At 56.8% G+C, this 24,503-nt stretch overlaps 3 protein-coding genes across 25 annotated transcripts; all 3 read right to left on the minus strand.

Annotated features, from left to right (window-relative positions):
- Positions 1 to 302: 302 nt before the first annotated feature.
- Positions 303 to 4,572, minus strand: LOC128091800 (uncharacterized serine/threonine-protein kinase SBK3-like). The gene is made up of 4 exons (XM_052705151.1): positions 4,401 to 4,572; positions 3,699 to 3,874; positions 3,270 to 3,472; positions 303 to 2,754 (listed from the first exon to the last, which is right to left on the minus strand). The coding sequence occupies exons 2-4, from the start codon at positions 3,868 to 3,870 to the stop codon at positions 1,999 to 2,001; spliced, it is 1,131 nt and encodes a 376-aa protein (XP_052561111.1). The 5' UTR covers positions 3,871 to 3,874; positions 4,401 to 4,572; the 3' UTR covers positions 303 to 1,998.
- A 2,898-nt stretch (positions 4,573 to 7,470) lies between these two features.
- LOC128091802 (CD5 antigen-like) lies at positions 7,471 to 11,029 on the minus strand. Of its 2 annotated transcripts, none has more exons than XM_052705155.1 (5): positions 10,905 to 11,029; positions 10,603 to 10,632; positions 9,348 to 9,659; positions 8,446 to 8,762; positions 7,471 to 8,360 (listed from the first exon to the last, which is right to left on the minus strand). In XM_052705155.1, exons 1-5 carry the CDS (start codon positions 10,936 to 10,938, stop codon positions 8,352 to 8,354), a joined length of 702 nt encoding a protein of 233 aa, XP_052561115.1. In that variant the 5' UTR covers positions 10,939 to 11,029; the 3' UTR covers positions 7,471 to 8,351. The 2 variants fall into 2 exon arrangements, with proteins under 2 accessions (XP_052561115.1, XP_052561114.1); XM_052705154.1 differs by having other exon boundaries at positions 9,348 to 9,662.
- A 183-nt stretch (positions 11,030 to 11,212) lies between these two features.
- LOC128091785 (soluble scavenger receptor cysteine-rich domain-containing protein SSC5D-like) lies at positions 11,213 to 24,414 on the minus strand. Of its 22 annotated transcripts, none has more exons than XM_052705078.1 (11): positions 24,310 to 24,414; positions 23,146 to 23,299; positions 21,049 to 21,075; positions 19,249 to 19,563; positions 19,110 to 19,175; positions 17,657 to 18,016; positions 17,023 to 17,190; positions 16,324 to 16,638; positions 13,294 to 16,059; positions 11,707 to 12,810; positions 11,213 to 11,521 (listed from the first exon to the last, which is right to left on the minus strand). In XM_052705078.1, exons 2-11 carry the CDS (start codon positions 23,288 to 23,290, stop codon positions 11,232 to 11,234), a joined length of 5,556 nt encoding a protein of 1,851 aa, XP_052561038.1. In that variant the 5' UTR covers positions 23,291 to 23,299; positions 24,310 to 24,414; the 3' UTR covers positions 11,213 to 11,231. The 22 variants fall into 22 exon arrangements, with proteins under 22 accessions (XP_052561038.1, XP_052561037.1, XP_052561043.1 ...); XM_052705077.1 differs by having other exon boundaries at positions 23,146 to 23,408; XM_052705083.1 differs by lacking the exon at positions 21,049 to 21,075 and having other exon boundaries at positions 23,146 to 23,408.
- Positions 24,415 to 24,503: the final 89 nt, after the last annotated feature.

Genomic DNA, 24,503 nt, shown 5'->3' on the forward strand with positions numbered 1-24,503 from the left:
GAACCGTAAAATAGCTTGGGTTGGAGGGGACCTTAAAAGCCCATTCAATTCCAACCCCCCTTCCATGGGCAGGGTTGCCACCCACTAGATGAGGCTGCCCAGGGCGCCGTGCAATGTGGCCTTGAACACCTCCAGGAATGGGACACCCACAGCTTCTCTGGGCAACCTGTGCCATTGCCTCACCACCCTCTGACTTTAAAAAAAAAAACAACAAAAAAAAACTTCCTAATATATTGCCTGAATTTTCCCTTTTATTTTAAAATCAATCCTCTTTGTCCTGCCACTGTCTTGTGGGAAAACAGTTATAAAAAAAGGCGAAACACAGAGAGTTTTATTAAGCTTCAGCATTTCAGCTGATTTCCAGCTCCCCTTCCACTGTGCAACAGTGTTCTTGCTTAGCCTGAGATCATAAAGCTTAGTCATGGAATTCTAGCCATAGAATCACAGAGATGATGGAAAGGTTTGGGTTGGAAGAGACCTTAAAGACCATCCAGTTCTAAGCCCATTCATGGGCATGGACACCTCCCACTAGATTTCCCAAAGCCTTATCCATACTGGCCTTGAGAAATGCCATGGAAGGTGCATCTACAATTCCTCTGGACAACCTGTTCCAGTGCCTCATCACCCTCATCCCAAAAACTTTCTTCTTAATATCTAACCTAAATCTCACCTCTTTCCATTCAAAGCCATTACCCCTTGTCCCATCACTGTATTCCCTGGTAAAGGAGGGCTAAGAACATCTTAATCCCTTCAGGACCCTGAAGTCCATTCACATGCCAGCATCTTTCACATGCAGAGCCAATCCAACATGCTCTCCCTCTGTCTCTTTTGTATATCCACATCCCATCCTCTCAGTGCAAATTTTCCACCTTTGGCAGAGCCATGAATTGTTCAGAGGGAGCTGTATTCCAGGTTGATCTCTCCCTCAAGCACTAGGAATTTGCCCCACAGCTCTTCCCAACCTATCTGTGTGCCTGGAGTGCTTACATTTGTCTCCTCACCTCATTAATCCCAAGGAAATCCTTTGGCATCTTAACTAATCACAGCAGGCTGACATCCTCCTCACACACGTATGAAAGGAGTGAATGTCAGATCCATTTCTGGGTTCCCCTGCAGAACTGATGAGCAGTTTTACCACCCACCTCCACCAAGCTGTTGCACCAGCCTTAACAATTTGGACTGACTGCTCTCCTCCCATTTCTCTGTGTCCTGTTGGCTGCTCTTTACTTGGCTTTCTCTTGCTCATTTGTTGCTCGGGTGCTTTGCCATTGTATGTGTTAATAGGGTGCAAAGTGTGGGGTTGGGGTCCCTGACCTCTTCCAAATACAGCCTGAGGTGTTTCTTCTCCTCCCCCTGCCACAGCATGCTCTTGGTTTGGCTTCCTGCCCCTGATGTTCTCACCCAGGGGACCAAGTGGAGTCCAAGGCTTCCATCCCAGCCCACAAGAAACACAGAATCATAGAATGGCTTGGCTAGGAAGGGACCTTAAAGCCCATCTACTTCCAACTCCCTGCCACAAGCTGGTTGCCACCCAGGTTGCCCAGGAATCCATCCAACAGACCTTGAGCACCTCTAGGGATAGAGTAACTGCAGCTTCTGAGTGTAACCTGTTCCAACACCTCACCACCCTCTGAGCAAAGAAATTCCTCCTAACTTCTAACTTAAATCTTCCCTCTTTAGTTAAATATCATTCTCCCTTGTCCTATCACAATCAGACTGTGCAAAAAGTCATTCCCTCTCCTGTTTATAAGCTCCCTTGAAGTACTGGAAGGTTGCAATGAGATCTCCCTGGAGTCTTCTCCAGACTGAACAAGCCCAATTCTCTCAGCCTCTTTCCTTAGAAGAGATGCTCCAGCCCTCCGGGCATCCTTATAGCCTCCTTTGGATCTTCTCCACGTGCATTTGGATCCAGCTCCACTTCCATTCTGTGCTGCATTCCAAGAAGAAGAAGAAGACCCACACCCCAAGGACACCTCCATGCCATGTTGGAAATGCCAGCTAGTGGCACAGGGCCATGGCGCTGGCGGGTGTTGTGGGCACGCTGTTCCCCTCCCCATAACTGCTGTCACCGCACTCCCCATCATCCCCTGAACCCCTAGCAAGGGGTGACTGAGGGCCACCATCCACCACTCCGTGTGAATCACCATCCCCCCCTCCACGTCCATCACCATCCACCGCCCCCGGCCCATCAGCGCCATCGGTCCTATCCCTGCTGCTGGGTGCTGTCAGCCAGGGCACGGCCAGGTACTTGTGCACCTCGATGGCTGGGCTGCGGCGGTCAGGGTCGAGCCGCAGCAGGCGCTGCAGCATCTCCTGTGCCCCACACTCAAAGCCACCCCAAGACTTTGGTGCCTCCCGTCCCACCGTGTCACCCTGCCAAGCGCTGAAGGCTTCAAACTGGGGGTCAGGGCTGGCAGCTACAGCCCAAGGGAAGCAGCCAGTGCAGAGGCAGAAGAGCAGCACAGCGAAAGCCCAAACATCCAGGCTGGAGTCCAGCTCCAGTGTGTCAGAGCCCTGCAGCAAGCAGAGCTCCGGTGGAGCGTAGGGCAGCGCGCCAGACATGGCACCAATTTCCGAACCCTGCAGGCGGGTGAGCCCAAAGTCAGCCAGCTTCACACGGTGGCACTCGTGGTCGAAGAGCAGCACGTTGTCCAGCTTGACATCCCGGTGCACCAGGGCCCGGCTGTGCATGAAATCCAGTGCCTCGGCCAGCTGAGAGGCACAGCGCTTTACCAGCACCTCAGGCAGGCCCTCCTGGGAAAGGCAGCAATGTCACCAGCATGGGACACACTCCATAGCAGCCCCCAGAGGTACCCCTGCACCACAAAGGGGCTCCTGGTGCGCCGCATGAGATTGCACTCCACTGCAAAGGGTGTCCATGCAACACTCTGCATGCACTGCGTGTTCCCATGCACAATGTGGGCATGCACCATACTGAAAAGTACGTAGCTGTGGAACCCACTGCAAAGGATCTCCTCAGGAATACCAGAGGCATGCACACTGCTGCAAAGGGTGTCCCCGTGCACTGCATGAGCATCTGCCCCATTGCAGAAGGCCTCCCCGTAGATACACACCCCACTGCAAACGATGTCCCCATGCATCACACAAACATGCTCCCTATGGTAAAGAGCCCCCCCATGCACACAATTTCACACCACCGCAAGGTCCGCTTTGCTCCCCACCCCCTCCCTGTACCCACTGCAACACCCTCCCAGCCCCTTCTCCTCCCCAGCACGCTGTTGTGTCCCCCAGCCCTGAGGCACACACACCCCTGGTGTGAGCAGGTTGCACAAGTCCCCAGCGGGAGCCAGCTCCTGCCCAAAGGCAAAATGCGTGGAGTTCTCAAAGGCAAGGGGGAGGGCATGGATGCAGGCAGCGTGACCAGAAAGGCACCGTGCTATGCAATACTCTCGCAGGAAAGCCCTTCGTTCTGTCCGTTCCTTCAGCATCAGCTTGAGGACCACTGGCGAGCCTGGGATGCAGGGAGAGGGTCAGCACCAAGGTTTCGGGACCACGTACATCATGAACATGCAACTCCAATGCAAAGGGTGTCCCCATTCACATCACAAGCATGCAACCCCACTGTGAAATGGGTTCCCACGCACACGGTGAGCATGCAACTCCAATGCAAAAGATGTCCTCATGCACTACACAAGCATGAGGTGCAGCATTGGGGCAAAGACCCCACAGCTGCTCACCACCATCCCGGGGCTCAGTGAGCACCACATGGCCATAGGTTCCGCTGCCCAGCTCGCCCAGCACACAGAACTGCTCCTCCAGCTCCTGCCACTGCAGTGCCCGGCCTGCCTGCACCATTAGCTGCTCCAAAGCTGCCGCATTGTCCTCCTCATCCTCCTCCGGCTCTGCCATGGCCCTGCAGAGACCAACATCATGCTCAATGGCCCCAGGGCATGCAGAGGGAGTACCCAGATGGCACTGCCCAGTGCACACCAGTTTGGCCCAGCCTAGTGCAGCTCAGACCAATCTTGTCTAAAACAGCCCAGTCCAGCCCAGTTGAGCCCATTCAGCCCAGCGTTGTCCAGTTCATCCCACCTGAGCCCAATTCAGCCTAGTCTAATTCAGATCAGTGCACCCCAGCCCAGTCCAATCCCCGTCCAGATGTAGGGAGCATCCCAAAGGGGAACAAGCAGAGTTGTGACACTGCCCCATATCAGCCCCACATCTCACCCCATGTCACCGCATGGCAGTGGGTCAGCTCTGCCACTTCCACGTTCCTCCATCCCCAGCTGTGCAGCAGGATCTTTGACCTACTGCCACTACCAGATATACGGGACAGCAACAAGAGCCCTGTGCTCCCCCATAGCCCTGCTGCAGGGCTATAAGGAAGCCACAAGCAAAACACAGGTCGGGGTTGCACAGGGACAAGCAAGCAGCCTCACCTGAGTCCCTGAAGCGTCCCTGCAGCACAGCTTTGTGCCACCAGCCCCACGGCGCCCGTGGCCGTGACTCAGATTTTCCTGCGCACTCCGACACCGCCGGACCCAGGGCAGCGCTGGGCCGTGTTAATCTGTCCCAATGGATTGGGAACATGTGCAAGGCACAAGGCGTGCCGAGAGCCAAAGATAGGAAGGGGCAGGACAGACAGGGCACGGTGTGTGGACAGACAGACAGGATGCAAAAAGAGATAGAGCATTGCACGGGGACAGAGAGACAGCATGAGATGCAAAGAGAGCGAGGGCACTGTGTGGGGACAGACAGAGAGCATGCAGCATGGGACAGACAAACAGACAGCCAGAGCATGAAACAGCATGGAGTGAAAATTTAGCTTCTCCTAAGTCCACAGATAAGGAGGTTGTATGTCCCAGTGTTCTAAAGGTTAAAGAAAGGCTAATTAGATTAAACTCAATATTATTAAACATTGGATTACCTTTATTAATACTGATCATTGTTCTGTAAGTTTTAGTGATTTAGTCAGGCTCAGGGTGAGGGGAACACAAAGGATGCATCTGCGTGTTCCCCCTTATTCTGCTCTTAGTGTGGGCTGCCTGGCGTCCCAAAATCAAACTTGCCCCTGCTCCATGAAAAGGTGTGAGGCTGCACCAAAGACGTGGGGCTGCACCGTCTGCTTCAGAGCCCATTTCTGCCTCTCCCCCTTTTCCAACATCCTCGAATTCCCAGGCTTTCCTCCCTCACCTCCCTGTTTCCCACCACCACATCTTTCCAGTTGCCACGACCACATCCCTCTCCCCAAATTTACACATCCTCATGTCTCTCTCTCCCCCTTTTCCCATCCCTATATCCTTCCTTCTTCTCACTTCCCCCATCCACATCCTTCTCTCCCCACTTCCCCATACCCTTATACCTCCCTTTTCCCTCTTTTCCACATCCATATCCCTCTATCTTTTCTCTATCATATCCTTTCCTCTTCCTCGTTTCCCATATCCCTATACCTCCTTCTTCCAGTCTTCCATATCCCCCATCTCTCATTTCCCACAGCCCCAGTTCTTACATCCATACTTTTCCCTCTCTGTTTTCCCACATCCTTGTATCACCCTTCTCCCTTTTTTTCAACACTCATTTACCTTCTTCGCCCTCTTTTTCCATATCCCTATGCTTCCCTTTCCCCATTTCCATATCCACATTCCTCCCTTTTCCCATGCCCATATCTCTTTGCCTCCCTTTTCTTGCATCCATACCCTTCCCTTTTCCCTATTTCCCACAGCCCCATCTCTCTCTCTCTCCCCTTTTCCCCACATCCTTATGCCTTCCCTCTCCCCACTTTCCATAACCCCTCTCTCTACCATTTTCCACAGTCCTATCTCTTCCTCTCCCCCTATCCCATGGGCATATCCCTCCTCCTCCCCACTTCCCACACCCATATCTCTCCTCCTTTTCTCTTTTCCTACATCCTTATGCCTTCCTCTTCCATTTCCCATATCCACATCTCTCTCCCACCCCTTTTCTTTCATCCTTTCCCATGCCCACATCCTTTCCTCTCCTTTTAATCCTGTGGTAGTGGAAGTGGAACTAGATGGGCTTTACAGTCCATTCTTTGCCATTCTATGATTCCTCACATCCTTATCTTTCCCATCCCTATATCCTTCGTTCCTTCCCACAGTGTCATCCCTCCTCTTCCCATTTCCCATGACCATACCCTACTCTTTCCCCATTTCCTATGCCCTTTCCTCACATCCTTATCCCTCCCTCTTCCCTATTTCCCACTGTGCCATCTCTTCCTCTCCTTTTTCCCACAGCCATATTCCTGCCTCTCCCCAGTCCCCATGACCGTATCACTCTCTCTCCCCTCCCTTCCTTCAACTTTTTGCCACTCTCTCCCCTTTTCCCACACCCTCTTTTTCCCAAGACCACATCCCAGCCCATTTCCCACAGCCCCATCCTTCCCTCTCTCCCCATAGCTGTTCCCTCTCCCTCCCCACCTGCTCTTTCCCCTATCCCAGCTGCTTGCCCTGACCCCAGCTGTCTGGGCCATAATTAACCCCTGACACATAATTAACACCTGACAGCACATTAGCAGGCCCTGCTGGCACGTGGAAAGGTCACTGAGCTGCACCTCTCACCCTGTCCTCTCCAACCCCATTACAGAGAGCAGATGCTGATGGGGAGGGTGTCCCCTTGCTATGGGGCAGCGGGTGTGGGGCTGACTGCTCCGTCACCATCCTGCCCCATTGAAAAGCAACAACAGAGCCCAAAGCAGAGGCCCAGTGCCAACCCCATGGCATCCAGCCCTGCGGGGGTGGCTGGGGGCGGGGGCACCGACAGCTGCTGGGACACAGAAATAGCCAGGGCCAGGTGGCAGAGCTCAGCCTTGGGGATGCAGCCAGGACCTGGCCCCATGCCGAGCCTCAGTAGTTGAGGCCAGCCCAGTGCCCCTGGGCTTGACCCCCACATCCCTTTTTGCTGGGGGCAAACTCCACTCCCCCTTCCATAAACCCCAATGCCCCCATTGCTGAGCTGCTGCACTGCTGCCCACTCCTCCATGCTGTGACATCTGTAAACCCTGCCCCCGTTGCCCCCACTGTCCAATTATGTGCCCTCCCAGCCCCATTGCCTCACTCCCTTCCTTTCCCACAGCTCCCAATACCCCCACTCCTTGCCCTTCCACAAACCAACAGCTTCCTTCACCCCATAACCCACCTCATGGTTTCCCATTGCCCCATATCCACCCACTCGCACCCCATCTCCCCTCTGGCTGCCCCCCCAGCTGCTCCCCCAGCAGGGACTGGCCCCAACCCCACATCCCAGAGCTGCTGGCTGGGTGCCGAACCCATGCCCTGGCAGCAGGTGCCGGCAGCAGACAGGTGGCTGGTAGGATTAGCACTAACGAGTAGTTTCATAATGGGGTCAAGAGGCCACGGGGGGGAGGGGGAGACAGGACAGGGGGACTTCAGCAGCACACCTGGGCTTGCCAGGACCCCAGCACCCAGTGTGGCACTCCATTCCGGTGTCACTCCACTGCCCTAATCCCTGCAGCCCTAGGCAGGTTCCATGTTCATGGATGCTGCTCGCTTTTAATGACACTATTAAAGGAATAGGGCTGGGGTGGGGGGTGGCAGCAGATGGGGCTGAGGACCTGGATGCTTTCTGATTTTTGACCCTGCCTGGATTTAGGGGGGTCTTGCTTGTATTTTGAGTCTTTTTTGGGCTGGGAGTTCTCTTTGGACAGGGAATCCTGATTGTGCTCCTCTGTTTGTGCTCTCCTATTTGGTTTGGGGTTCTGTTTGGCTCTGGATCCTGTCTGGATGTGGGGTCTTGTTTGGGCTCTGGGTCCTTTTTGCTTTTGGGTCCTATCTAGGTTTGGGAGTTTGTATTTTGGGTTCTGTTTGGAATGAAGGCCTGTTTGGTTTCGGGTCCTGTTTGGGCTCAGAATTCTTTTGGGGCTCTGGGTCTTGTCTGGATGTGGGATCTTGTTTGGGCTTAAGGACCTGTTCTGTTTTGGGTCCTGAGTTCAGGGGTCCTGTTTATATTTTGAGTCCTGGTTAGTCTTGGGGACCTGTTTGGTTTTGGGTTCTGTTTGGACTCAGGATCCTTTTGGGGCAGGGGATACTGTTTGGGCTCTGGATTCTGTTTGGGTTTAGGTTCTGTTTAGACTCTGGGTCTTGGCTGGATGTATGGTTTCCTTTGGGCTCTGGGTCCTTTTTGATTGTGGATCTTGTCTGGTTTTGGGAGTCCTGTTTGTATTTTGGGTCCTGTTTGGGCAGAGAGTTCGGCTCAGGCTCAGAGTTCTGTTTGGCTTTAGATCCTGTTTACACTCAGGATTTGTTTGAGTTGCAGTCCTGCTTGGGCTCGGGGTCCCGTTTGGGTTCCTCACACAGATGCTGCAGGAGGGACAGATGCAGTTCCTGACACTGGTGGGGACAGCGCCATGATGCTCAGGGATCCTGTAAGGAGAGAAGACTGAGCATGGCTGAACCCTGCTCCACAGGGCCCCGCGGCCATCACCAAGCCGTGGCGGCAGCCCCACACCTGGCATACAACTCCGACATCCTCGCGATGGGTGCAGTCATGATATCCCCACGCACGATGTGCGCAGTCCTGCAGGCTCTTCTCCTGCCCTCGGCATCGGACGTCATCCAGCCAGATGTGCCCAACGCCGGGCCCGAAACGTGGCCGCTTCCCATCCATGCCCTGCGCCTCACCGCAGCCCAGCTCCCGGCACACCACAGCCGTGTTGGCCCCTCTCCATCCGTCATCGCACACCGTGCCCCAGCGCCCGGCTCGCTGCACCTCCAGCCGCCCCGCACAGCGCCTGGGCCCCCCGGCCAGCCGCAGCCTGAAGGGCTCTGCGGGGACACAGCAGTGACATGAGGTCTTGATGTGACGCGGGCCTCACTGTGTCCCTTCCAGGCCCTGCCAGGCTTCATCATGTCCCCTCCAGGCCCCACCGTGATGCCAGGCCTCAGTGTGTAGACACCAGGCCCTGCCAAGACAGGCTTTGCTGTGTCTCCACCAGGCCCTGCCATGACACCAGGCCTCACTGTGTTCTCACCAGGCCTCAGTGTGTCCCTATTAGGCCCCACCACGACCCCAGGCCTTGATGTCCTCACCAGGCCTCACTGTGTCCCCTCCAGGCCCTGCTGTGACACCAGGCCCCGCCATGATACCAGGCCTCGCTGTATCCCCACCAGGCCCTGCTGTGACACCAGGCCCTGCTGTGACACCAGGCCTCATTGTATCCCCACCAGGCCCTGCTGTGACCCCAGGCCTCCCTGTGTCCTCACCAGTCCTCACTGTCTCCCTCCCACCATGACACCAGGCCTCACTGTAACCCCATAAGGCCTCGCTGTGCCCCCGCCGTGCCCTGCCATGACCCCAGGCCCCGCCACATCCCCGCTAGGCTGCGAAGCCCGGTTCTGCCCCACGCTCACCCTCGCAGTTGACAGCAGCCACGTGGTTGGACGGACAGGACGCAGCGTCACCTGGCTGCAGCTCGCAGTGCTCCAAGTCCAGCTCCTGCCCTGCACACAGCACCTGACGCAGACCCACCGTGTTCCCCTCAGCCATGGGTGGGCTGCAGGGCACTGGGACGGCACGGGGGCGGCCGCAGCCCAGCTGGCGGCACAGGACGCGGGCAGCTGCAAGGTCCCAGCCCACGGCACAGACCGAGGCCCAGGAGCCAGCCTGCAGCAGCTCCACGCGGCCCTGGCATCGGGAATGGCCGCCGGAGAGCTGGGCAGGCACTGCTGGGGAGAGCGGGAGAGTGAAGTGTGGCCTTCCCAGTGCAGCACCAACCTGACCAGCACAGCCCCAGTCTGCTCAGTGCGGCACCAGTTTGTTTAGTACAGCGCCCAGTCTGCTCAGCACAGTCATAGCGAAGCCCCAGCCCAGCTCTAGCATGCCCAGTTCAGCCCCACACTGCCCAGTTCAGTCTCAGTCTTCTCAGCTCAGTCACAGCACAGCCCCACTCTGCCCAGTTCAGCCCCAGTCTGTTCAGCATGGTCCCAGCACAGCCCCACTCTACCCAGCTCAGCCCAAGACTGCCTAGTTCAGTCCCAGTTTGCCCTGCTCAGTCTCAGTATTCCCACCACACTCACAGTGTGCTCAGCACAGCCACACCACAGCTCCTGTCTGGGTCTCTGGGTCTCACTCCCAATCTGCCTCATTTGGCCCCAGCTCGGCATCAGCACAGCCCCGGTCTTCCTATCTTGGCCCTTGTCTGTCCAATTTGGTCTCAGTCCGCCAAGTACAGCACCAGCATGGCCCAGTCTACCCAGAACAGCCCCACTACAGCTCCAGTGTGCCCAGCTTAGTCCCGGTGTGTCCAGAACAGCCCCATCACAGCTGCAACACAACCCCAGTCTGCCCAGCACAGTCCCAGTATGGTGACCCAGCATAGTCCCTGTGTAGCCTGTCTGTCCTGTACAATTCTAGTCTGCCCAGTAGGCTGCCCAGTACTGTTCCAGTCTGCCCAGTTCAAACCATCCCACCTGTTGCCCATGCCCTGTTGCCTGCCCATCCAGCAACTGCTGTCCCCCGGGCACCCAAATGGTATATGTGGGGACATCCCAGGACACCCAGTAACCCCCCGTGATGCCCAGTGACCCCTGCTGACATCCAGGACACTCAATGACTCCAAGTAACACCCAAGTGAACCCCACTGACACCCAGTGACACCCAACATACCAGAACCAATCACGGCACCGCAGCACAAAGCTGAGGGGGAGAGAAGTAGGAGTTGGAAAGAGACAGAGACATTCACAGACCATCCAAGACCCTCAGGACCCCCCAGTCCACTGACACACAACATAAAATGTTTTCCCCCCAGTTCTGTGTGCCCCCAGCTCCGTACCCCTCCTTTTCCTTCAGTTCCACCCACCACGCATCCCAGCTTTGCCTCCCCATGTGCCTCCACCTCTGTGCCCCTCATTTGCCTCCCATCTCTACACCTTCCATTTCCCCCAGCTCTGCACCCCCCATGTCCTCACCCAGGCACAGTCCAAGGCTACGCAGCCCCCCCATGCTGGCAGCAGGGCCTCCCCAGCCACTGGGGCCACCCTTTTAACAAGGGGGCCTCGGAGGGGGGGCAAGGGGAGGAATCGAAAGCTGAGAGCAGGAACCCCGCAGCAGCCAAGCAGGCGCCAGAATGGGATGAGTCCTTCTCTCCCTCTCTCTCGCCTCCCCTCCCCCTCTTTCACCATCTCCTCCCTCTCCTTCACCTTCTCTCTCCCCCTCCCCCTCTATCTTCTCCCCCCCTCTCCCCTTCCCCCTCCCTCTCCCTCTTCAACACTCAAGATTGGTGAACCAGCCCAGCTTTATTTCCCTTGCCTCCTGTGCAAGGCCCCTCTCTGGATGCCCGCACCCCTGTACAGCCTGGGGGGGTCCTCCAGGATGTGCTGCCCCACAGCAGCCAGCCTGCCCAGGCGGCGGGTGACGGCCTCCAGGCGCTGAGCTCCCCGCCGCTGGTTGCGGGCCAGGGCCCGCAGTTGCCCCCGCAGCTCCCGCACCTCCCACAGCAGTGCCCTCAGGGCAGGGGCCACACAGGATCCCCCCTGATCCCATACTGCAGAGAGTGTTGGCACCGGTGGTGCTGGTTGGGCTGGACCTGTGGGGCGAGAAGCAGAGACCCCCTAAATCCTCTGTGTGCGTATGTTTGCTCCCCCAGGGCAACCACTCTCAGAGCAAGGGACCCCCCAGCACCCATCCCTCCTCTCTCCAAGCCAGTGGTCTCAGCATGTGCAAGCCCTGCATCTCATGGGTCCAAGCCTCACCCACAACCCCAAGACCTACCTACACACGGGGGTCCAGGCAGTACAGAGCTTGCAGAATGGGTGCGGAGGGTCTCTGTGGGTGCTGGGGGGGTCTTGGTGTTGAAAAACTTCACGGGGTGCCGGAGGGGTGCTTGGGGAGTCTGAGTGCTGAAAGTCTCCAGTGGATGCTGGACAGGTGCTGAGGGAATCTGGGTGCTGGGGGGATCTGTGAGGTGCTTAAAGGATCCTGGGGGTGTCTGGGTGCTGCGGGGCTCTTTGGGGTGTTGGTGGGATATGGGGGAGGTCTGAGTGCTGAGCAACTTCATGGGATGCTTAAGGGATGCTGGAGGGTTCTGGGTGTCAAAGGTATTCATAGGGTGTTGTAGTGTTGATGGGGGCCTCTGGGTGCTGGGGGGCTCTGTGGAGTGCTGGGGCAATGCAGGGGGCCTCCGGGTGCTGAAGATCTCAGTGGATTGTTCAGTGGGTGCTACAGGGGGCTGACTATCAGAGGTCTCCATGGGGTGTTGGGTGGGTGCTGGGGGGACTTGTGTGCTGAAGATCTCTGTTAGATATTGGGAGAGTGCTGAGGGACGCTTGGAGCTGAGGGTCTCTGTGGGATGCTGGGCAGATACTGGGGATTTCTGGGTACTGAGGGTTTTAACAGAGTCCTCAGAGGGTGCTGGGAGGCTCTGGGGTCTGGGGATATCCATGATGTGCTTGAAATTAGCAGCATTCATGTAAGGGCTGGTGGGATCTATGGGGTGCACAGTGAGTACTGGGGGGCTCTGAGCGCTGGGGTTCCTTGATGGTGTCTGGATAAAGAGGTCTGGGGGTGTCCAGAAACCAGAGGGTTCTGCAGAGGGATGCTGGGAGAGCACAAGCTCTATCGAGGCAGTGGGGCTCTCTGGAGGGTGTTGGATGGATGCTGGGTGTCCCTGGGTGTTGGGGATCTCAGGGTACTGGGTAGGTTCTGAGGGTCTCTGGGTACTGGGGGCCTCTGTGAGGTGCTGTGAGTGGGTGCCAGAGCCTGGACTCAGTTGAACAGCAATGGCAGGAGAGACAGCCAGCCCCTGGGTGGAGCTCAGAGATGGAGAGGGTGATGAAACTCTAGTGGGCAGAGCAGAGATTCCCATTGGACCAGCACCTGGGGAGGAGACACAGCCCATGAAATCCCCTCCAGCACTCCTCAGCCATCCATTGCCCCTCCTTCCTCTCCTGCACCCCTTCTGCTTCTCCTCTCCCTCTCAAACACTTCCACCTACAGCCAGCCCATTGCTTTGGCCTTCCTCCTCCTCCTAATCTATTGTTGCTACTTCATCCATCTACCCGTCCGTCCGTCCGTCCGTCCGTTCATCCATCCATCCATCCATCCATCCATCCATCCATCCATCCATCCATCCATCCATTCCCTCATTTATTGTTCCTTGATATCTTTCTATCCACTCAGTCACCCCTCCAAACTTTCTATTCTTTCTTCCTTCCCCTTTTCTGTCATTTCAAACTCTCCTTCCCCCTTCTGCCCAACCACGCAGACTTCTTGCTGTCCATCCACCCCAGCCCTCCAACACTTCGTTCTTTTCCTTAACATTACTTTCAAGATCTTGCAGCCCTATATAGTAGTCTGAACCTGATTCTGCTGTGGGAAGTGTTCTCCTCCTGATTCCATCTGATGCTAGTTCTTCCGTGGGATGAGTCCTCCACATGGGATCTCTTAGACTTGTTTCTGCTGCAATATATTTACTCTCCATTGTGCCTTTGAGAATTTTTTCTGCTGAAGGATGTTTGCTTCTCACGGTACCATCTAGATCAAAATCAGCTGAAGAATGAGTGTCCCATGCAGTACCTTCTGCATCAGATTTGGGTGCAGAACGTGTGCTCCAGGTAGAAATACCTGCTGTGGGATATGCACTCCATATGCTAACACCCAAGCTCAATTCTGCTGAAGAATGTGCACTCTGCATAGTACCATCTGGATCAAGTTCTTCTGGAAGATGTCTGGTCCATACAGTACTTTCTGGATCCAGTTCTGCTGCAGGATGTCTGCTCCTCATGGTAACATCTGGACCCAGTTCTGCTGCAGGACTTGTGCTCCTCATGGTAACATCTGGACCCAGTTCTGCTGCAGCACTTGTGCTCCTCATGGTAACATCTGGACCCAGTTCTTCTGAAGGATGTCTGCTCCTCATGGTAACATCTGGACCCAGTTCTGCTACAGGATTTGAGATCCTCGTGGTAACATCTGGACCCAGTTCTGCTGCAGGATGTGCACTCCTCGTGGTAACATCTGGACCCAGTTCTGCTGCAGGACTTGTGCTCCTCATGGTAACATCTGGACCCAGCTCTTCTAGAAGATGTGTGGTCCACACAGTATTTTCTGGATCAAGTTCTGCTGCAGGACTTGTGCTCCTCATGGTAACATCTGGATCCAGTTCTGCTGCAGGACTTGTACTCCTCATGGTAACATCTGGACCCAGTTCTGCTGTGGTCCCTTCTAGAACTGATTCTGCTGTAGGATCTGTGCTCCTCATGGTACCTCTTGGACCTGGTTCTGTTGCAGGATGTGTGCTCCCCATGGTATGATCTGGACCTAGTTCTGTTGTGGGATATGTGCTCCCCATGATACCATCTGGAACCAGTCCTGCTGTAGGACCTGTGCTCCCCACGGTACCTTCTGGACCTGGTTCTGTTGCAGGATGTGTGCTCCCCATGGTACGATCTGGACCTAGTTCTGCTGTGGGATATGTGCTCCCCGTGATACCATCTGGATTCAGTCCTGCTGTAGGACCTGTGTTATTCATGCCACCTCTAGGGTCTGGTTCTACTGAAGTATGTGCACCTCCCATGTTACCATCTGGGTCCAGTTCTGTTAGAGGATGCATGCTCACAGTACCTTCTGGACTCAGTTCTGTCATAGGATCTGTGCTTTTCATGGTACCTTCTGGAGCTGGCTCTGCTGTGGGATATATGCTCCACATGGTGCGTTCAGGACCTAATTCTGCTGTATGTTGAGTGCTCCTTACGGGACCTTCAGAACCCAGTTCTGCTGAGGGATGTGAAACCCAAGAGGTCCCTTCCAGACTTGGTTCTCCTGTAGGAGCTTCACTCTTCGTGGTACCTTCTGGATCTGCTGCTACTACTACAGGAAGTGTGCTCCCCATGGGATCCCCTGGACCTGGCTCTCCCAGGCTGTGGTTACTCCATATGGCAGCACTTGCCTGGAGCCTCGTGGTAAGAGCTAAGTCCTGCTCTGCATTGGACCTGGTGCTCTGTGTGACACCAGCAGTCTCCTGTCCCATATTGCGTTGGGTAGCACTAACAGCATCCCATCCTGCCAGCCCCTGGGTGCTCCTGGTGGAACCAACCGGAACCTGTCCTGCTTGAGGCTTGGTGCCTGGTGTGGTCCCCACCAAAACCCAATGCCTGGTGCTCTGGTTGGCTCCCACAACAACCCGCTCTGCTTTGGGATGGGCAATCCACACAGTACCAAGCGGATCCCGTCCCACTTTGGGTCGAGTGATGCGGATGGTGCCAGCTGGATCCCATCCTGTCTTGGACCTGTTACTGCCAGCTGGATCCTGTCCTGCTTTGGTCTTGTTGATGCCAGCCGGATCCCGTCCTGCTTTGGTCTTGTTGATGCCCACCAGATGCTGTCCTGCTTTGATTTTGTAGATGCCAACAGAATCCCGTCCCACCTTTGACCTGTTGGTACCAGCTGGATCCAATCTCACTTTGGTCTTGTTGATGCCAACAGAATCCTGTCCTGCCCTGGACCTGTTGATACCAACTAGATCCAATCTCACTTTGGTCTTGTTGATGCTAACAGAATCCCGTCCCACCTTGGACCTGTTGGTGCCAACCAGATCCAGTCCCACTTTGGTCTTGTTGATGCCAACTGAATCTCGTCCCACCTTGGACCTGTTGGTGCCAGCTGGATCCCATCCCACTTTGGACCTGGTGGGGCCACCAGTCTCCCGTCCTGCCTTCAGCCTGGTGATGCCAACTGCCTTGGGCTTGGTGCTCTGGATGATGCCAGCTGGATCCTGTTCTGCTTTGAGTCGGGTGATCCTGATGATACGGATGGGATCTCGCCCTGCTTTGGTTGAGGTGGCACTGACTCGACTCTGTCCTGCAGATCGTGTCATGGTGCTGGAGACACTGGTGGTAGGATCCTCTCCTGAGGATCGTGAGGTAGTGCTGGGGACACTGGTGTGTGGATCCTGTCCTGTGGCTCTTGCAGTGGTTCTAGTGACACTCACAGTTGGATCCTGTCTTTGGGGATGCATGGGAATGATTGTGGTCAGAATCTGTCCTAGAGGACGTCGAGGGATGGTACTGGCTGGACCCCATCCTGGGGGAGATGGGGAGCTCGCCACAGGTGACAAGTCTTCTGCCCCTGAAAACAGTGAGGAAAAATTCAGTCCCCTTCCCACAACCCTTCTATTTGTCGGAATCCTCCCTTTCCTCTCACCAGGGCGATTCTCGGGGACAGTGTCCAGCCCCAGAGGCACCCAAGAGGCTGGGACATCCCTTGGGGACATGTTTTTGGGAGCTCTGGAAGGGACCCCAGCAGGAAGAGGCATGCACCGTGTAGTCTATGCCCACAGAAGTGACAGGGTACAAGATATAGGATCTCTGCCCTTTACCAGGTACACCTTACCTGTGCAGATGACAGCGGCGTCCTCTTGGTGGTCACAGTTGTGCCTTCCCCAAGGCCCAGCTGGGCAGTGCCACAGTGCAGCCTCTGTCCCACTGCACTTCACGTCATCCAGCCATATGGGGCCAATGCCAGGGCCAAAGTGAGCGCTGCGGAGGGCTTTGCGTGCGGCCCCACAGCCCAGCTGCCTGCAGACCACAGCCGCATCCAGCAGGCCCCAGCCATCATCACAGACCGTGCCCCAGCTCCCAGCATGCAGCAGCTCCACGCGCCCTGCACAGCGCCCAGGGCCCCCAGCCAGACGCAGCAGGAACGGGGCTGGGGAACAGCCAGCACCGCATTACTGCCAGCACCAACGCAGCTACTGCATTTGGAGATGGAGGCTGCATCCCTGCATCTTCCCTGCTGCATCCCTGATGTATCTTCATCCTCTTTCCATCTCCCCTCCAGCCCACCTCCATTCCTCCTCCATCCCCTCTCCACACCCACTCTATCTTTTCTCCATCTCCATTCCATTCCCTCTCCATGTCTTCTCCATCTGTCTCCAAACCCTCCATCACGTCTCTTCCACCACACCTCATCCCCATTCCCCTCACCGCCCTCCTCCATCCCTTCCCCATCCCCTCTCCTTTCACAATCCATCCCCAACCCCATCCCATCTCCATCCCATCTCCATTCCCACTCCATCCCTTCTCCTCCTACCTGTCTGCGACGTCCCTGCCATGGGCCAGCTGCTTGGTGTAGGCTGAGGGGAGGTGGTGCTGCGGGGCCGGACACTCACACGTGGCACAGCAGAAGGGGGCACCAGCAGTGACCTGGTGGGCAGCTGTTCGGGAGGGGGCTGCATGGGATCTACCCCAGTCAGCTCATCTGGGGGAGGCAGGAGAGCAGCGTGAGCCTGGTGGTGCACTGTGCACACCTGCCTTGTGCATGCACCTCACCCCATGAGCTCACATGGTCACTGCTCTCTGCATGTGTTCACATAGCATATGCACTGCACCTTTTAATGCTGCTGTGTGCAGCGCACCCTGCTGCCACCCTGTTTGCAATTTAGCTGCACATGCACTGCCTCAGGAGCACTGTGTGAGCACGGAGACTTCATACAGAGTACATAAACACTGCATTTCTCTATGCCATGTGCATGAACAAGAGCACAGTGAGGTGTGTGCACGCTATCCATGACTGCATAGAATTGCATGCATGCCAGGAGCATACTGCACTTCTCTACAGAAATGCACATACTGCATGCACACTGGGAGCACACCGCACAGCTCTGCAGAACTGCATGCACTGCAGGGAGCACACCAGGCTGCATGCACGATGCATGGGCGTGTACCTGCACAAATGACAGATGCATCCTCGCGGTGGCGGCAGTCGGTGATGCCCAATGGTGCAGCTGGGCACTGCAGCAATGCCGACTCGTTCCCCCAGCACCTCACATTGTCCATCCAGATGGGGCCGGTGCCCTCACCAAAAAACGCCCCACCAGGTGCAACCAGCGCAGCTCCACAGCCCAGCTGCCTGCAGACCACGGCCGCGTCCGGCAGCCCCCAGCCATCATCACAGACTGTGCCCCAGCACCCGGCGTGCAGCAGCTCCACGCGCCCCGCGCAGCGCCCAGGGCCCCCAGCCAGACGCAGTGGGTATGGGGCTGGGGAATAGGGCACCCACATTGCTGCTGGCACCAACTCTGCTGCTGCGTTTGGGGATGAGGCATGTGTCCCAGCTGTCTCCCTGTCTAATCCTCCCCATCCCTGCTTCTTTCCTGCAGTATCCCATCTCCACCTCCACTGCATTTGCATTCCTTCCCTCTGCACTTCTGTCCACCTATCTGCACCTATCCAACTCCATTCCCATCCCCATTTCTTCACTACTCCATCCCTTCTCCATGTCTTCTCCATCCCAGAGACTTCTACTCTCCTTCCCTTCCCATCTCCTTCCCCAGTCCATCTCTAATCCACCTCCAACCCATTCCTTATTCATCTCTCTCCATCCCCACTGCATTCCCTCTCCATACTTGCTCCCACCTGGCTCCATCCCCAGTTCCTTCCCTGATACATCCTAGCTCCTGCCTTTCCCATCTCCATCCCCTCTTCATCTTCATCCATCTCTTTTGATTCCACGTCCACCCCATCTCACTCCCTGCTTGATCCCCACTCCTTCCCTCCTACCCCCCTTCCTTTCTCCACTCCCTTCTCTATCTTTCTCCACCCCTTCTGATTCCAGCCCTTCTGATTCCAGCTCTATCCCCTCTCTATCTCAGTTCTATCCCATCTTCATCCCTATTTCTTCTGGCTCCATCCCTGCTCTTTCCATGCTCCTTTCCCACTCCATCCTTTTCCCCTTCCCTTTTCCATCCCATCCACCCCTTCTCCTTCCATGATCCTTCCCAAATCCATCTCATCCCCATCCCATCTCCATTCCAGCTCCTCCTATTCTCCTTTTCTGTTCTATTATTTTACCACCATCCATCCCACCCCTATTCCACCCCTACTCCATCCCCTCACCATCCCCACAACCATACCTGTGCATGCTGTCACCTGTGCACCCCATACCGTATGTTCCAATGCACCCCTACATCCCCATGCATGCTCTGTGCATGCTGTGAAGCCTGAAACCCTGCACCCAATCCTAATGCATGCTGTACCCATGCACTCTATAACCATGTCTGCACACCATATGCAGCCCTGCACATCATACCTGCACGAGTTACACCTGCCATACTGCATCTGTGCATCCCATACTGCACCCTGAACCCCGTGCAACGCTCACGGCCATGCAACACTCACCATCTGTTGGGGTGCTGCCAGCAGTGCCAGTGGGCTCCGTGGTTCCAGGCGACAGCAGGGGATGAGCTGTAGAGATGCACGCCATGATGGGGGGGCTCCCTCTTTTCTCCCCTCCCTCACCCTCACGCCCGCTGCCCACCCGAGCACACAACGCTGGCATCCTCCTCGTGGGCGCAGACATGGCTGTGCCACCCCCGGTGCCGGCACTGGACAAGGCGCTGCTCATCGCCGCTGCACCGCACGTGGTTGAGCCAAATGGGGCCGGAGCCTTCCCCAAACCAGGCTCCCGATGGGGCAGCCAACGCAGTCCCGCATCCCAGCTGCCTGCAGACCACCGCCGCGTCCGGCAGTCCCCAGTCGTCGTCGCAGATCGTGCCCCAGCTCCCGGCGTGCAGCAGCTCCACGCGCCCCGCACAGCGCCCGGGGCCCCCAGCCAGGCGCAGCGGGAATGAGACTGAGGAATGCCATTGCATATGGGGCCACCAGCACCACCAGGACCCACCATCACCCACCGTGTGCTCTGGGACTTGCTGGGACCCATTGGGAATCTGCTGGGACTGTCTGGGATGTGCTGAAACCCACAGGGACACCTGCGTGCTCTGGGATTCCCTCTGGGTTCCCACTCGAACTGTCGGGACCCTACGGGAATTTCTGGGACCCCCACACGCTCTGGGACCTACTGGAACCCACTGGGAACTGTTGGGACCCTCTAGGAATTTCTGGGACCCCCACACGCTCTGGGACCTACTAGAACCTACTGGGAACTGTTGGGACCCTCTAGGAATTTCTGGGACCCCCACATGCTCTGGGACCTACTGGAACCCACTGGGAACTGTTGGGACCCTCTAGGAATTTCTGGGACCCCCACATGCTCTGGGACCTACTGGAACCCACTGGGAACTGTTGGGATCCTCTAGGAATTTCTGGGACCCCCACATGCTCTGGGACCTACTGGAACCCACTGGGAACTGTTGGGACCCACTGGGAATTTCTGGGATCCCCATGTGCTCTGAGATACTTTAAGCTGACCGACTGGGACCTACTAGGAACTGTTGGGTCCTACAGGCAACTCTGCATGCTCTGGGACCCTGGGACCTGCTGGGACCCACTCTGTGCTCTGGGACCCATTGGGACTTGCTGGAATCCTGCATACTCTAGGATCAACTGGGATGCACTGGGAACTGATGGGACCCTCTGGGAATTCCTGGGACCCCCACATACTCTGGGATCTATTAAGATCAGCTGGGATCTACTGGGATCCGCTGGGAATCCTACATGCTCTGGGACCCACTGGTATCTGCTGGGACCAGTGTGTGCTCTGGGACCCCTCGGGACTTACTGGAACCTCCTGGGACCCCCACATGCTCTGTGATCTGTGGAGACTGCCTGGGACCTACTGGGAATGGCTGGTACCCTCCCATGCTCTGGGACCCACCAAGATTTATTGGGACCCACAGGGAACCGCTGGGAGCCGCTGACACCACTATGTGCACTGGGACCCATTGGGATCTACCAGTAGCGGGTGGGACTTGCTGGGACCTACTGAGATGTTCTGAAACCCATTGAGAGCCACTGGAACTCACTGGGACTTGCTGGGATCTACTTGGACCACTGAGTGCTCTGAGACATTCTGAGACCCACTGGGATCTACTGGGACTCAACGGGACCTGCTAAGACCCCTGCATGCTCAGGGACCCACTGGGACCTGCTGGGATCTATTGGAAACTGCTGGGATCTACTGGGATTTACTGGGACCCTCAGTATCTGGGACTGCTGTGTACTTTGGGATGCATTGGGATCATGTGCATACACCAGGGCCTACTGGGACCTAGGGGAACCCATCAGAGCCTACTGGGACCTACTAGAACCCATTGGGATGCAGTGGCGGTGACAGGAATGCTGTGGGGCAGGGACCCTCAACCCAGCCTTGTGCCAGTACCTGTGCCAGGGAAGGCCAGAAGCCCCACTGGAGACGAGAGAGGAAGTGAGGGGATGCTGCACCTGCCCAAGCCCCTCCAAGACCCCCAGGATGGAGCCATGGAGCCACAAGGAGCTTGGAGCCAGGGGTCCTACCCGGGGTGCAGGACTCAGCACCCGGAGTCCAGCAACCAGCAACCAGTGCCCCATTCCAGTGACCCATGACCACCGTCATCCCAGTGCCATTCCCAGTGGCCAGGACTAGTTCCATTCCCAACGCCATTCCACACACCTCATGACCAATTCCATTCCCAGTGCCCCACGACCAGTTCCACTCTCAGTGCCATTCCCAGCGCCATTCCCAGTTCCATTCCCACTGTCCCATTCCCACAGTCCCATTCCCAGTGCCCCATAACCAGTCCCATTCCACGGTCCCATTCCCAGTGCCACATGACCAATTCCATTCCCAATGCTCCACAACCACTGTCCCATGACCAGTTCCATTCCCAGTGCCATTCCCAGTGTCCTGATCTCAGTGCCATTCCCAGTTCCCCAAGACCAGATCCATTCCCAGCACTTCATGACCTGTGCTCCATGACCAGTATTCCATTCCCACTGCCCCATAACCAGTTCCCTTCCCAGTGTCCCAGTCCCAGCGTCATTCCCAGTGCTTCATGCCCACTGCCACACCCAGTGTCCCAGTCCCAGTGCCATTCCCAATGCCCCATGATGAATTCCATGCTCAGTGCACTCCCAGTGTCCCAATCCCAGCGCCATTCTCAGTGCCCCATGACCAGTTCCTTGCTCAGTGCCATTCCCAGCATCCCAATCCCAACGTCATTCCCAGTGCCATTCCCAGTGTCCCACTGTCCCATTCCCACTGCTCAGTGACCCTTGACTAGTTCCCAGTAAGCATTTTTCAGCACCCAATTCCCACTCCCATTCTCAGTTCCTCATGACCAGTGCTCAATGCCCAGTCCCCTTCCAGTGTTCAGCAATCACAGACCACTGCTACCTGCCCCACGCCCAGTGCCCATTTCCCTTCCCAGTGTTCAGTTCTCTTTCCAGTGCCCAGCACACCACAGAATACCCAGTGCCCTGCCCAGTGTACCCACAGCCTTCCCACTACCCACAGCCCAGTGTATAGCACCCAGCACAGCTTGCAGCGCCCACTGCACTGCCTGATATCCACTGCAGCACTACCACAGTACCCCATGCACTGCCCGGTGCCCCATGCAGAACCCAGACCCCTGACGTGCCCAGAAACTTTGCAGCACCCCTGCAGTGCCCAACACAGCGCAATTTCCCTGCTGCGTGTGCAGTGTCCTTGCAGTAATCCTGCAGTGCACAGCCTCATTGCATTGCCCAAGGCAGTGTCCTCCCCTTTGCAGTGCCTGTCGCAGTGCCCAGACCCTTACAATGCCCACACCATGCTCATTGCCTGTGCAGTGTCCAGTGCAGTGTCCAGCTTGCCTGCAGTGTCCACATGGTGTCTGCCGTAGAGGGCAGCCCCATGCAATGCCCGGTGCAGTGCCCACAAAACACGTAGAGCTGTGCCCATGTAATGCTCAAAGCAGTGCCCACGCTCTGCCCAGTGCACACCTCTGCAGTTCCAATTGCAGTGCCCACGCAGTAATCATGCAGTGCTCAGTGCAGTGCCTACACAGTGCTCAGAGAAGCACCCATGCAGAGCTAATGGAATGCCCATGCAATGTCTAATGCAGTGCCCATGCAGTACCCACGCGGTGTCACAGTGCCCAAAGCAGCGCTCAGAACAGTGCCCATGAAATGCACAGTGCAGCACCCGTACAGTGCAGTGCCCATGCAGTGCTCAAATATTGTCCAGCACAGTGCCATGTAGGGCCCACAGAGTGCCCATGCAGTGCCAAATGCAGTGTCCATGCAGTGCTGAGCGCAGTTCTCATGCAGTGCCCAGCACAGCGCCTTGCAGTGCTGAGAGCAATGCCCACGTAGTGCCCATGCAGTGCCCAGCACAGCACTCAGCTCCCCTTACAGTTCCCACACCGTATGCAGGATATACCCATGCCGTAGCCATGCCATCTCCATGCAGTGCCATGCAGTGCCATGCAGCATGTGCAGCGCAGAGCCGGGTGCTCACCCAGCAGCAGCAGGGTCGGGGCCATGGCGTGTGCTGGTGCAGGATGGAGGAGGCCCGGATGGAGGCGGCGAGGCCAGGGATGACTCAGTGCAGCCGCTCGCTCCCCCCCTTGGCTAGGATGGAGGGGGCTGGAGATGGGGGGCATGGGATACCCCTGCTGTGGGACATCTGGTCTGTGTGTGAGGTCCTGCTGTGGGGTCTCCTGGGCACTGCCCCCATTAACCAAGGCACAGAGGGGAGTCCTCGGAGGATGAGGGTTAATGCTGGGGGGGGGGGGGGGTTGGGTTAACACATGCAGGCACCCACGCACCCACGTGGCACTGCGGGGGGGTGGGGGGGGGAACAGGGCCGCACGTGGCCATGGAGTCAGGGCCGCGTGTGAGCGGCTGCACACGTGCATGGGAGACACTGCGGGTCTGTAGGCACACACACACATACACACACACACACGGGCAGCCATTGTGTGCTGGGGGAAGGGGGACACTGGGAGCATACTGGGAGACACTGGGAGATGTATTGGGGACAGCTGGAGCATACTGGGAGACGTGGGGAACATTCTAGGGGACACTGAGGTCTACTGGGGGCCATAATGGGGGAAACTGGAAGCATTTTTTGGGGGACTGTGAGATCAGACTGGGAGCATTCTGGAGAACAGTGGGGATATACTGGGACCACACTGGGGTATTCAGGAGCCATACTAGGGGACACTGAGGGTATACCCCCTACTGGGGTATACTGGGGGCCATACTGGGGGCACTGCGAAGAACAATGGGATCAGACTGGGGGCATTCTGGGACTATAATGGGATATACAGCGCCATACTGGGGTATGCCGATACCACGCTGAGGAAACACACGGGGACACTGGGCCACACCAGGGAACACGAGGTATACTGCGGGCACTCTGGGGCATGCTGGGATTACATTGATTTTCACTGGGAACATACCGGAGGAGGCCCAAAGGCCATACTGGGGGCATGCTGCAGGCATACTGGAAGACATGGGGGGCACACTGAGGGGCACTAGGGGCTGTACTGGTGTTTAACGGGGGCGTTCTGAAGGACAGCGGGGTCAGACGGGGCTGTAGTGGGACCACACTGGGATGTGCTGGGGCCACACTGGGGTATAGCGGTAACGCTGAGAACACGCTGAGGGTCACACGTACCGTACTGGGCTGCACCGGGTTGTACTGGGGGCATACTGGACCCAGCGGGGTCGTACAGCCGACACCAGGCGCTCCCGTTCCCCCTCCCGATGAGCAGCCGCGACCCGCCCCGCTCCCTCCCCCCTCCCAACCCGCCCACCACCTACTGCGCAAGCGTCTCCCTCTGCTTCCGCCCCTGCCGAGGACCCGCCCCC

Source organism: Tympanuchus pallidicinctus, unplaced genomic scaffold, assembly GCF_026119805.1.
Source record: "Tympanuchus pallidicinctus isolate F22 unplaced genomic scaffold, pur_lepc_1.0 scaffold52, whole genome shotgun sequence".
Taxonomy (NCBI): Eukaryota; Metazoa; Chordata; class Aves; order Galliformes; family Phasianidae; genus Tympanuchus; species Tympanuchus pallidicinctus.

Bases quoted from the DNA above. Each gene is read 5' to 3' on its own strand.
- LOC128091802 (XM_052705154.1), bottom strand. From the start codon at position 10,938: ATGGGGGGGCTGCGTAGCCTTGGACTGTGCCTGG. The intron at 10,633-10,904 runs GTGAGGACATGG...TCTCCCCCTCAG, and splicing joins TAGCCTTGGACTGTGCCTGG to CTTTGTGCTGCGGTGCCGTG. The intron at 9,663-10,602 runs GTATGTTGGGTG...CGCTCTCCCCAG, and splicing joins CGGTGCCGTGATTGGTTCTG to CAGTGCCTGCCCAGCTCTCC.
- LOC128091785 (XM_052705073.1), bottom strand. From the start codon at position 20,113: ATGGGGATCCCAGAAATTCCCAGTGGGTCCCAACAGTTCCCAGTGGGT. The intron at 19,854-20,057 runs GTCCCAGAGCAT...AGGTTCTAGTAG, and splicing joins TTCCCAGTGGGTTCCAGTAG to GTCCCAGAGCGTGTGGGGGT. The intron at 16,060-16,323 runs GTAAGGTGTACC...CACTGTTTTCAG, and splicing joins CGCCGCTGTCATCTGCACAG to GGGCAGAAGACTTGTCACCT.
- LOC128091800 (XM_052705151.1), bottom strand. From the start codon at position 3,870: ATGGCAGAGCCGGAGGAGGATGAGGAGGACAATGCGGCAGCTTTGGAG. The intron at 3,473-3,698 runs GTGAGCAGCTGT...CCTGCATCCCAG, and splicing joins CACTGAGCCCCGGGATGGTG to GCTCGCCAGTGGTCCTCAAG. The intron at 2,755-3,269 runs GTGTGTGTGCCT...TGCCTTTCCCAG, and splicing joins GCAACCTGCTCACACCAGGG to GAGGGCCTGCCTGAGGTGCT.